This window comes from Perissodus microlepis, chromosome 13 (genome assembly GCF_051167445.1).
Source record: "Perissodus microlepis isolate ML-2025 ecotype Zambia chromosome 13, ASM5116744v1, whole genome shotgun sequence".
Classification (NCBI taxonomy): Eukaryota; Metazoa; Chordata; class Actinopteri; order Cichliformes; family Cichlidae; genus Perissodus; species Perissodus microlepis.
Window position 1 is genome coordinate 6,624,899 of NC_140473.1, and position 12,309 is coordinate 6,637,207.

General features: G+C 43.6%; 1 protein-coding gene and 1 long non-coding RNA gene across 2 annotated transcripts in view; one reads left to right on the top strand and one right to left on the bottom strand.

Moving 5' to 3' along the window:
- Window positions 1-7,425, bottom strand: part of LOC146374564 (uncharacterized) — a 29,570-nt gene extending 22,145 nt beyond the window's left edge. The window contains exon 1 of the long non-coding RNA XR_014801923.1: window positions 7,347-7,425. This is a non-coding gene — a long non-coding RNA (uncharacterized LOC146374564). The remainder of the gene's footprint in view (window positions 1-7,346) is intronic.
- Window positions 7,416-12,309, top strand: part of kndc1 (kinase non-catalytic C-lobe domain containing 1) — a 49,450-nt gene continuing 44,556 nt past the window's right edge. The window contains exon 1 of the mRNA XM_084948188.1: window positions 7,416-7,855. Within this exon, the coding sequence (XP_084804314.1) occupies window positions 7,757-7,855 (99 nt within the window). The 5' untranslated portion in view covers window positions 7,416-7,756. The remainder of the gene's footprint in view (window positions 7,856-12,309) is intronic.

Genomic DNA, 12,309 nt, shown 5'->3' on the forward strand with positions numbered 1-12,309 from the left:
TACGTTACACCAGTGCTGCCACCTGCTGTTAGCTCACAGTATACCTATCAGCATCCTGCTCCAGCTGCACCGCCACCTGTCAGTTCACAGCATGATGTAATTCAGAGCAGCCCACAACACTCCTCATCTCTGCTTTCCTCTCAGAGACCGAACTTGATGGAGATCGCTATTTCCTCTTCTTATGGCATCCCTAAACCCAATCTGATCCGCTTCACCACAGGAAAAGAGAGTGATTTCCTGCTACTGAAGAAAGGTCTGGACGGAGTTTTGGGACCACACCCACATCTGTCTGAGGATTACAAATTCCAAGTACTGCTGGATCATCTAAAGTTTCCTCCTGCGTTTCAGCTTGCAAAGAGGTATGTGCATGACCCTATGCCCTTCACTAAAGCAATGCAGGCTCTACAGCAGCGCTATGGACAACCACGCCAATTAGTCCAAGGTGAAATTAACAACATTTTGAGAGCTCCTACAGTGAAAGCTGGAGATGCACAGGGGTTTGAAGACTTTGCTCTATCAGTTAGTAGTTTGGTGGGACTACTAAACTCCATGGAAGGAGCTGCTAAGAGCGAACTAGAGTGTGGCTCCCATGTGGACAGGCTTTTGAGTAAACTCCCCTTCTCCTATCAAGACAGTTTTGCTGAATATTGTCTTGCAAAGGGCATCTTGCGGAGTGACTCAGCTAATACCTATACTCTCCCTGACTTTGCACAGTGGTTGGAGAGGAAGTCACAGGCCATACAGATATCACGAAGGGCTACAGAAAGCTACATATCTGATAAACCCCGCTCAGATCGTAGAGACAAGTCATCACGACCATTAAAGACATCCTCATCAGTCTACTATGGCACTGACAAGCCTACAACACCGACGGCTAATACTACTTCAGCCCCTACTGACAGTAAAGAACCTATGAAAGGGAAGAAAAGAGAGAAATTTAAGCCCTACTGCCCCTTCTGTAGCAGTACAGAACATTACTTGAGTTCCTGTTCTGACTTCAGTAAGCTGAGTACTACACAGATTATTACGTGGATTAATGACAATAAGAGATGCTGGAGATGTGGTCGGAGTCACCAGCCTGACAGTTGCAATCTGAAGAAACCTTGTGCCACCTGTGGAGAACAACACCTGCAGATCCTTCATGAAGCTGCCTCCAGCTCAAACAAGAGTATCCTGACATTGAGTACAGCCTCCAGCATGGTGTATTTGGACCAAGTCACTCATTCAGGTAGAGTCATGCTTAAAGTGGTCCCAGTTACCCTCCACAATAATGGGCGATCTCTGTCCACCTACGCCATTCTTGACGATGGATCAGAGCGGACTATTGTTCTATCTGCAGCAGTTCATTACCTGCAATTAAATATCACAGAGGAGTCCCTCAAACTACGAACCATCAGGCAGGAGGTGTCAGAGTTACAAGGCACATCCGTTTCTTTTGAACTAAGTGCACCCAGCTCTCCCCAAATCAAACATCACATCGGACGTGTTTTTACTGCTAAAGAACTTAATCTGGCAAAACAATCCTGTCCAGTGGACATACTCCGTCAGAGATATCCACATCTGGCCGACGTTCCCATCAAAGCATTTAAGGATGTGCAGCCTATACTTCTTATAGGCTCAGATAATGTCCAGCTCATCACCCCTCTGTCACCTGTCAAAGTTGGTCCACTAGGCAGCCCTGTTGCTGTCAACACTAACCTCGGTTGGGCCATCCAGGGACCGGCTACCTTTCTACATCTACCTACTGAAGCTTCATGTCTGCACACATCCCTGTTACCAACTCCCTCTCAAGCGCTAAGACAGAACGTTGAGAAGCTGTGGCAGTTAGATGTGCTCCCCTTTCAATCAGAGAAAGAGGTAACTCGCTCTAAACAAGACAAAGAGGCACTGGAGTTACTGCAGAAAACCACAGAACGTGTACAGGTGGATGGAATAGCTCGCTATGCTACTCCTCTGCTCCGCCGCAGAGACTCCACTAAACTACGAACTGACCATGACGCAGTGATGGCTCTCCTTCGGTCCACAGAGAAGCGCCTGATTAAAGATCCTGATCTAGCGGCTGTGTACAATGCAGAAATACACAAACTGGAACAAGCAGGTTATGTAAGAAAGCTCACTCCTGAAGAGGCAAACCGCACAGATGAATCTTGGTTCATTCCCCATCATATTGTGCATCATAACAATAAGCCTAGGATAGTTTTCAACTGTTCCTTCCAATACAGGCAAGACTGCCTTAATGATCAGCTGCTACCAGGTCCAACTCTCGGTCCATCCTTAATAGGTGTCCTGTTGAGATTTAGGGAGCACCCTGTTGCTGTGAGTGGGGACATACGAGGTATGTTCCATCAGGTGCGGCTTCTTCCGCATGACCGGCCCCTGCTGAGATTCGTGTGGAGAGATATGGAAAGAGATCGGAGCCCGGACATTTATGAGTGGTGTGTCCTGCCCTTTGGAACCACATGCAGCCCCTGTTGTGCCACGTATGCCCTTCAGCGCCATGTGCAGGATCAAAGATGGCAATGAACAAGTACTAGACTCCGTGCTGCGCTCATTTTATGTCGATAACTGTTTGCAATCTCTGCCCTTTGCTTTTCAGGCACGGCCACTTGTCGATAACATCAGAGAGTTTCTATCTACTGGTGGTTTCGAAATCCGACAGTGGGCCAGTAACTACCCAGAGGCCATTGCTCATCTCCTCTCTGAAGCAAAGTCCCCTACCTGCGAGCTGTGGTTGACTGAACACCAACCAGATCCCCAAGAACCAACCTTAGGCTTGGCATGGCACTGCTCCACAGACCAGATCGCCTACAGATGTCGGCCAGTGGTTCCTCAGGAGTCAACCATGAGAAACATCTACAGCATCCTCGCCTCTCAATACGACCCACTGGGTTTCATCATCCCCTTCACGACCCGGGCAAAGGTTATTGTTCAACGTCTGTGGCAGAACGACAGGAACTGGGATGATCCCATCGAGGGCGAGTTACTCCAGCGCTGGCAAGAGTGGGTGAGTGAGCTACAGTATCTACCAGAAATCTGTCTGCCTAGATGCTACACAGCCCCAGCAACCCAAGAGGGAACTTTCCAGCTGCATGTATTCTGTGATGCTTACGGAGCAGTGGCATATTTGAGATTTAAATCGGCAGAACATGAGGTCCACACTGCCTTTATCATGGCCAGATCACGTGTAGCCCCCCGCAAGAAACTGTCGATTCCCCGTTTGGAGCTGTGTGTTGTACTGGCTGGGGCACAACTGTCTAGACTCCTCCTCAGTGAGCTTACTCTGCCCATTAGTGAGACTACTTTATGGACCGATTCTACCACTGTGTTGAACTGGATCCAGTCCGAGTCCTGCCACTATAAAGTGTTTGTAGGTACTCGTATTGCCGAAATACAGGAGCTGACTGGGGCCGCCAACTGGAGGTATGTCCCCTCGGCTTTGAACCCAGCAGATGACATCACCCGGGGAAAACCATTACGTGAGCTGTCAAAACCTAGCCAGTGGATGGATGGGCCCCCCTTCCTGAGACAAGCATCCGAGCAGTGGCCAGCACGACCTACTGTGAGTACAGACACTGAAGATAATACTGAGTTAAAGAAATCAGCTTTCTGTGCCTATGTCACTACAGATTTGGCACAGTCTGATCCTGCATACAACACCTGGGCTGATTTGGTGCAGACCACCTACCTGTCTTCCCACGGGGCGGTTGTCCTCCCTATGTCAGCGGCACAACGACTAGAGACAGAAGTTCAAATTCTCAAACAGGCACAACAAGACAGCTTCCCTGTTGAAGTACACACACTTAAATCTGGGAAAGAGGTGTACAAAGACAGCAGACTGAGCAACCTTTCTCCCGAATATGACAGTCAGCTTGGCCTCATACGAGTAGGTGGACGTCTCCGGCGAGCAGAGCAGATGGATGTTGACACTCTGCATCCTATCGTGTTGTCACCAGACCATCCTACTACTCAGCTCATCATCAAAGACTATGATACACGTCTCCTGCATCCTGGCCCAGAACGTGTCTTTGCCGAATTGAGACGCAGGTATTGGATTTTAAGAGGCAGACAGGCCATAAGGAAGCATCAGTATCGCTGTTTGGAGTGTAAGAAGTGGAGAGCCAAGCCTGTTTCACCGAAGATGTCTGATCTCCCTGCTACCCGCTTGCGATTAAATCAGCCGCCATTCTGGTCCACAGGAATTGACTGTTTTGGCCCTTTCACTATAAAGATAGGCAGGAGACAAGAGAAACGGTGGGGCATTATATTTAAATGCCTTACGACCCGCTGCATTCACCTCGACCTTCTCACTGGTATGGACACTGACTCCTTTCTCATGGCTCTGCGCAGATTTATTGCTCGAAGAGGAAAACCCTTTGAAATACTGAGTGATCAGGGCACCAATTTCAGAGGAGGAGACAGAGAGCTGCAGGAGGCATTCAAAGTGATGGAGCCAAGACTGCAGGAGAAGCTCAGTGAACAGAGCATCACTTTCCACTTCAACCCTCCGCATGCTCCACATTTTGGGGGAGCCTGGGAACGGGAGATCCGTTCAGTCAAATCTGCACTTCAAGTTGCTCTCAAAGGTCAAGCGGTGCCAGAGGATTTGTTGCTTACTGTTCTTATTGAAGTAGAGGGCATACTTAATTCCAAGCCACTGGGATACGTTTCCTCAGACATTGCAGATGTTGATCCGATCACGCCAAATATGTTGCTCATGGGGCGGCGCGATGCTTCCCTTCCCCAGGCAGTTTATGGCACCAGAGAAGAACTTGGAAGGCGAAAATGGCGTCACAGCCAAGTCATAGCGGACCAGTTCTGGACTCAGTTCATTCAGCGCTACCTGCCTGGACTGCAGCCTCGCCAGAAGTGGAACCAGACTACTCCACCTTTGAGAGTGGGACAGACTGTCATGGTGGTGGACTATCAGCTCCCACGGGCTTCCTGGCCCGTAGGACAGGTAACACAAGTGTTTCCCAGCCCGGATGGACAGGTGCGAGTAGCTGAAGTCGCCATTGGGGAACATAAATACCAACGGCCTGTGTCAAAACTTATCACTTTACCTGAACTGTCAGCTGAATGTCCTTAGTTATATTCACATGGGGTTTTTTTAATGTTTACTAATGTGCTATACACATTAGGGGGCGGCTGTATAAAACCCCTGTGATTTGTGTATATAGACTGTTCCACGGACCCCCTCTAACCGCTGCTAAGATGGTACATTCCTCCCATCCTTTGTTTTGTGTTTGCGCTGGTTCACCGTGATAGCGCTGGTGGAGCTGGGCTGTTGTACTGAACATGTGTCGTGCATGTGCGTGAATGATAAGTAAGTGCCTTGTATTTGTTTGTTCTATGGTTGTAACTTATCATATACTTGCCTATGTACATTGTGTGATGCTTTTATAGAGTTTCCAGCGGTTTGTGTAGCCACGAGACACTGTATATTCACGCTGATTTGACCAAAATGGCGCCACCCTTGGGAACTGAGCTGCCCAAAGTAAAGATGGAGTCTATCCCTGTGCAGCAGCCCATTTGTGTCCACCAGGGGGTGGTGTTTAGTCATTTCTGTTCAACCCTTTCTGTATTATTTAGACCAGTTTGGTTGACTTTAATTGTTTGCTAATTGTAATTTCTGTTATTTTACAGAACCACACACACATACATATACTCACACGAATTCACTTCTGGAGATGTTTTGTATTAAAGGAACCCTAATTATCATTGCTGTGGACCCTCTCTTTCATCATATAAGTCACCTGTGCCTTCTGACCGAGGATAGGAAAATCCTGCTGTAATTTGCCAGTTTATTAAGCACACACATGTCCAGTTCATAAGGTTTCCACTTGGAAAAACTGAAGAAAAAAACTTTCTTGATGGTGTTAATGTCACAGCAAATCGTGTTATTTGTTAAACTGTCTAACGATTCCCCAGAAGACACCACAAACCCAATGATGCGGTCCAGTTCAGAGACTCATATGACTCAAGCAGAGGTGGGTGAGTGGATCCAAATATCGATAGTAGCAATACCAATGCTGGTAATGGATTTTTTCCTAGAAAAGAGCAATATTCTTTAAACATGCACTAAAAAATGTCTAAAGCTTTTTGTGTTGACTGTCTTATAACACATATTCATATTTAGCCTATAGAACATTTAAACAATAGAAGTTGACCCAAACTGCTTTAGAGACAGACACATTTCCAAAACCTGGTTTTAAAATACATAAAAAGCTGAAAGGTGTGTTTTGTTGTGTTAACTAATTATTGTGGAAAGTAAAAAGTCATAGTGATTTAGTGCTCATTAAAAAGTGTTCAGAATTTCTAAATTCATCTCATTAATCATTACATACTGCTCTTTCCTACATGAACTGCCTTTAGACACTATCCGTAGAGAGCATGCTTTTCTCTCTGCCAGCCTGTAAACATATTTTTAATGCTGCTAAACTTGGGCATTTTAACAAGAGTCCATGGAGAGCCCTGTTTGGAGCCAGCTTGCCACTCCAGGAACTGCAGTTTCTGGCACTTCCATGTTGGTTTTTATTTTTCAGCCCCAGTGGTTGCTACTTGATAATAAACTTAGGATTACATTTACTTTGGTATAAAAGAAATGTCATGCAAGTCATGCAAATATTGCAAAATTTGTATTTTTGTCTATAATTTAAGGTGTCTGCTGTGGACTATTCTGTCAGTTATTTTAATAAATACTGCATTTCTTTGCTTTAGTGTTCACTTAGAGAACAGGAGATTTCGAGGGATGTTTTGGCAAGTATTGTATGAAGAATAGAACATTTTATTCTTGACTATCTAATAGATTGAGTTAGCCAACTAAAAGCTTCATTTGAACATTTTAACTATAACACAGGTTCTCATCAGTGGACTGAGCTTTGATCAGTTTCAGAATATTAAATTTCAAAGTGACTTTTGGGCAAAGATAGATGAGAAGCCCTGTTCATTTCTCAATCAAAGTAGCAATTAATACAAAGAAGAAATGCTGCTGAGAATGTTGCCTTCTTACTTTTGAATGAAACTAAGAGATCATTTCAGATACAAAAACCAGAAGAATGTGAAGAATATTACACATTTTGATCCAATCACTCTCACGGAAGAAAAAAAAAGTAATCTAAACCTTCCTAAGTTCCTAAACACATTATGATGGTATAATAATAAATGTCAGCTTTGCAGACTGACAGGACTTTAGAGAATTTGTTGAGGGCATAGTTCATATTCAATTAAGAAATGAGTATGTAGCCAGTATGGTAGAATAAATAAGTCTACGTACACGCTAGTTCGTACAAAGCCAGATCATTGGAATTAGAAGAGATAATAAGGACTAAGTGATGAATATGACTCACTCAAGCTGCACTGTGAACGGAGGCGTGAAGCCAACTGTAGCATGCAGGCAGCAGTACTCTCCGCTCTGCCAGCACTGGGAAAAGGGAGGATTCAGAGATCCGCAGCTCATGACCGCCTTCAGTGTGTGTAGCCTGATTTTTGTGGTGTTACCGATAGCCTTAAACACCTCCAGCAGCATCACTCTGCTGTGGACGGTCGCTTAGGAAGCATCGATTATTCGGCGTCGTTTCTTGTCAGGATTGTCCTGCAGTGACCACCGACTGACTGCTGGACTGCAGCGAGCATTTGAACCCCCACCAGTGGTGCCCAGCTTACCCCGAGAGCTCAGACATGCCATCTTTGTCGACTGGAAACGTTGCGGTGTGCTCCGAAATTCGCTTTACTACTTGAGGGAATCAAAGTTGGTGCAATGGAGACTTCCGGGAATGATGCGGCGGACGCGTACTTAAGAAAAGCCGAAGACAGAGATTACGATCTTGAGCATCTGCCTCCACTGCTGGAGGATGAGGTGAGAGGGAGCGGGGTTTTTAAAAGGAAGAAGTTATAACTAAACATTGGCGTTTGTTTGTTTTAAAAAGATACCGGTGTCGATTGCTTGGAGCATCCAAATGATATGAAACAGCCTCTTTTTGTGTTTCCTAGAAAGCTGCTGGTTGAAATTCTTAATCCTCTTAGTGGTTAAAGTCAGCCAGAGAAACGTTCTTAGGGCCTTAACGTTTAAGATCATTTAATTGTGTTTAAGACAAACAAGGGATCAGAATCGACTTGCTCACTGTTTAAATGTGAGTAAAAGTCAAAATGTACTCCAGAAATAATTTTAATACCTAGACTTAAAATGTTTCAGGTTTTATCTGCAAAACAGTCTAGTATATTTAGAGTAACCCATTTCCTGCCAGGGTAGCAGAAAATACATCTGGAAGAGAATGGGTGGAGAAGGGTTTGGGGTTGTGGATGGAATTTAATATACTTGTTGACTTTTTTTTTTCTTTTTTGGACACACTGGGTTATGTTGCATATCTGACATATCTGTTTAAGGTAATCTCTCTGCTCTATGGTGTGGAAGATAAAAAACAACTTTTGGAAATTCACATTAAACCAAATTCTCAATACTTTATATAATAGTACAAGAGAGCCTTCCTAAAGAGTGCTTCCAAAGAGCTCCCATTGGGAATGATAGGGGATGCCCACCTTATGTGTAAAATAAAATAGGGTTCCAAATTTAAACCATCAGCAGTCTTTAGTGTTTCTTTGTTAAATTGAATAAATTTTTTGTATTTTATTTATTTTTTAAACAGAGTTTCAAATGATGCATGATGAAGGAATACCATGTTCTGAGGATTTTGTTTGTTGCTGTTATGAGCACTTCTTCAAGTGCCAGAATTGAAAATTGTCCTCCTCTCCCTCAAGTACGTTGTCTCTGTGTGCATCTTTACACCATAATACAGGAGAACAAGCCCTCTCCTTTGCCTTTCCTCCCATTACTGCAGTGCAAAGACATGCACCACACCAAGAGCCTCACCAGAACCTTGAAACTCAGAGGCAAACTTATATAGGACAGCACATTTAACTTGAGGGGGGTGAGAGAAACTAACGTTCCCCTGCACTGTTCTCAAGGGAAACTGTCTATTTATGGGGCGGCTGCTGCTGCTGCTGCTTGAAGTGGGACTTTTCTGCCCTGTAATTTGGCTCTACCCCACTCGATCACATCAGTATGCTTTGTTCGCAATCTGTTGCAACTCTGCTGCACCTACAAGACAGTCGTAAATCAAAACAGAGAGGCCCTTCTTGTGCAATCAAAGATAAAGCAGTGATTGTCAGTGAGAGCAGAGCTGTAGATTATCAGAGAACAGAAGCGTTAAGACCTTCGGAGTTAGAGAAAAATGAAGCTGCTGTGATATAAATACTGTCATGAAAGAAGAAAAAAAATCGTCCATGGTTGTTAAAGTGCTAGATATAGTGTGACAATCACTTCTTTATGACACCGCCTCCACGCACACACACGCACTCGTTCTCCACTTCCAGTCTTCTGCCTGAGTTAAGGCCAGCTTTTGTGTCCACTTGCAAACTGTAGAGAAGTTCCTGTAATAATCAGACCGCAGCATTATGCTTAATGCTTCATGGAATCTGTGAGATCACTGCGTCTGCTGGGGTAAATGGGGCCAGTGGAACACAGACGATGCAGTGTGTTGCTACAGGTCTGTAGATTCACTTCATGGAATTAAGCGTGCAGGATGCTATATTATACCAGATATTTTCAGCTGTTAGCGCTAATGAATGAATGAATGAAGGCAAACATATCTTGTAAAGCCTTCAACTTTATATTATGTAGCGTCTTAGTTACAGTCATTTGTAAGTTCGAGTTATCTTTTTCAGTGTTAATCAAGGCATGAGTCAGTTTCCAAGTAAAGACCCGTAGGGGCATATAAACACTGAACATGTTTACTTGGCAAAGATTTAGTTCCTCATAAAAATGAGACTTATATTGTAATTATTACAATGAGTGTCAGAGTGTCCGTTTTTATTACAGTCAAAGTCAAATGTAGTCAACGTTTGTGACGGTGAAGTCAAGCCTGGAAGCATTTTTGTGGCTAACAAGCTGTGCCAGGCTCCTGCAGATACATCCTGAGACAGAGACCGGACACTCAAAGATTCAAACTGAATTTCTCAGAGACATCTGCAACAGGAAAACCTTTTTAAAAATCTTTATTCCTGGGGTAAAGTCAGCAAACTTTTTAAAGTAACCCTTTAAATGCTTAAACTAACAGAAAACAATGCCTCACAAGATGTCAGCTGAATGGTAAGAAGACTGGTACCTACAGTACCAACAGGAAATGTGTCATTCTGGCTTAAAAGCTACTTTTCAATTCAACATCATGTTTTGGTTATTGCTCCTTAATGTTAATGCATCACTCTTACCTACATGAAGGACCTGTTGAGGTGGGAAAGTTCACATTGAATCTGACTTTAAGATGTATAAGGTAACATCAAAGTTTGGAAGCCAGCCACGATCCATTATGAAGAGTTGAATATGCTCTGTATGTCCTAATGATGTCAAGGTAATCTTTAAAATAAGATTCACCAGCCGACGAGCTGAATCCAACCTGTGAATCAAATTAATGTAGCTCCTAATATAGTCCAATTTTTTTTAATTTTGATTGGTTTTAAGTCTAGGGTTCCATTTCTATAAAACACAGTTGTCAAAGTATATAATAAATTAAAGACTAATATGTATAGGAAGTACAATAGAGACCATAAAAGAATGACAAGGGGTTGAATTTCAAAACCTGCCATGTCTCTGCTACACAAAGCCAAACATTGTGAAAGAAAATAAAATATTAAATGGCTGCTTTATGAGTCTCCTTTCTTTCCAAACGTCTGTGAAGCTTCTCAGTCATCCAGGTCATCGTAGTCTAAGGAGCTTGGAAAGCAAAGCGTCTGGACTTCTTTAAGTTGCTTGAAGACGTTTCACCTCTCATCCGAGAAGCTTCTTCAGTTCTAGGGTCAAATGGTGGCGAGTCCCAGATTTTAGCTATGTAGCCAGTGTATCAGAAAAACTCAGGAGAGTCTTCTCCAAGCACGACATCCCAGTATACTTCAGACCCAGCAACACACTCAGACAGAAACGGGTTCATCCCAAAGACAAAACTCCTAAACACAAACTTAACAATGTGGTGTATGCTGTACAGTGCAGCGAGGAATGCCCAGACCTCCACATTGGAGAGACCAAACAGCTACTTCAAAAAAGTATGGCAAAACATAGAAGAACCACCTCCACGGGACAAGACTCGGTGGTCCATCTGCATCTAAAGGACAAAGGTCACTCTTTCGAGGATGTCAATGAACATATTTTGGACAAAGAAGACAGATGGTTTGAAAGAGGAGTAAAAGAAGCCATTTACGTCCACTGTGAGCGACCATCTTTGAACAGAGGCGGTGGTTTACGACACCAACTGTCTGCCATCTATAATCCAGTTTTGAGATCCCTTCCCAGACGCCATAACGCCCACTCACATCCTGGGCCATCTGACCTCAGGAAATCACATGATAGGGTGGGGCCAGGTCTCACAATGAGCTCACCTGAAACCCTGGCTGATTGTGACCTACACCCATTTTCACACCTTGGCTCATGTGATTAGGTAGATGATCATTAGGGGGCCTTTGTCCCTCTTGGTGTGTTACTCCCACAGAGCTTAAATCTGGGACTCTCCACCATTTGACCTTAGAACTGAAGAAGCTTCTCGGATATATATATTTATCCGAGATATTATATTTATCCATATTTCATGGTCCAAAAATCATCTGTCATGAATTAAATAAGATTTAGATGCAAAAGCAAACATATCTTTATGTGTTACTTACATTAATCGATTGATGGATCAGTTAATATATCATAATATCCTTAGGAAGTGTTGTGCACAACCACTGAGAAACTAAATACTAATACAGAACCATATTTTTTATACACCAGTTTAAAAATTACCATACACATTGGTCCTATAAATGCCATGCATTATCAAAATATCTGGTATATTGCATCTTTTATGCTGTCTCCTTTTTCCTTCCACCATTCACCCCCAACCAGTTGCAGCAGATGGCTTCCCCTCCCCGTGCCTGGTTCTTCCTGTTAAAAGAGAGGTTTTCCGTCCCACTGTCTCCAAATTGTTTGCAAGAGATTGTGTGACTGTTGGCGTTTTTTTCCCCAATAATTTTAGTTATTTGATATTAAGATGACAGAAAGCTTCAAAAGAGACTGCAACATCCATCATTTGTAGCTTCAACTACAAATGTGCCCTTCTCTATGAAGCCATAATCACTCAGAGCAAAAAGTTCAAATTTTTGCAGCAGTGTGTTGATTTGCATTTTACAGAGACCATAAAACAAAACCAAATCTGTCTCTGCTGTACTGTAAGTTGTATCCATGCTGTCCAACACCTTTTAGCTTTTGCAATAACACTTTTCATT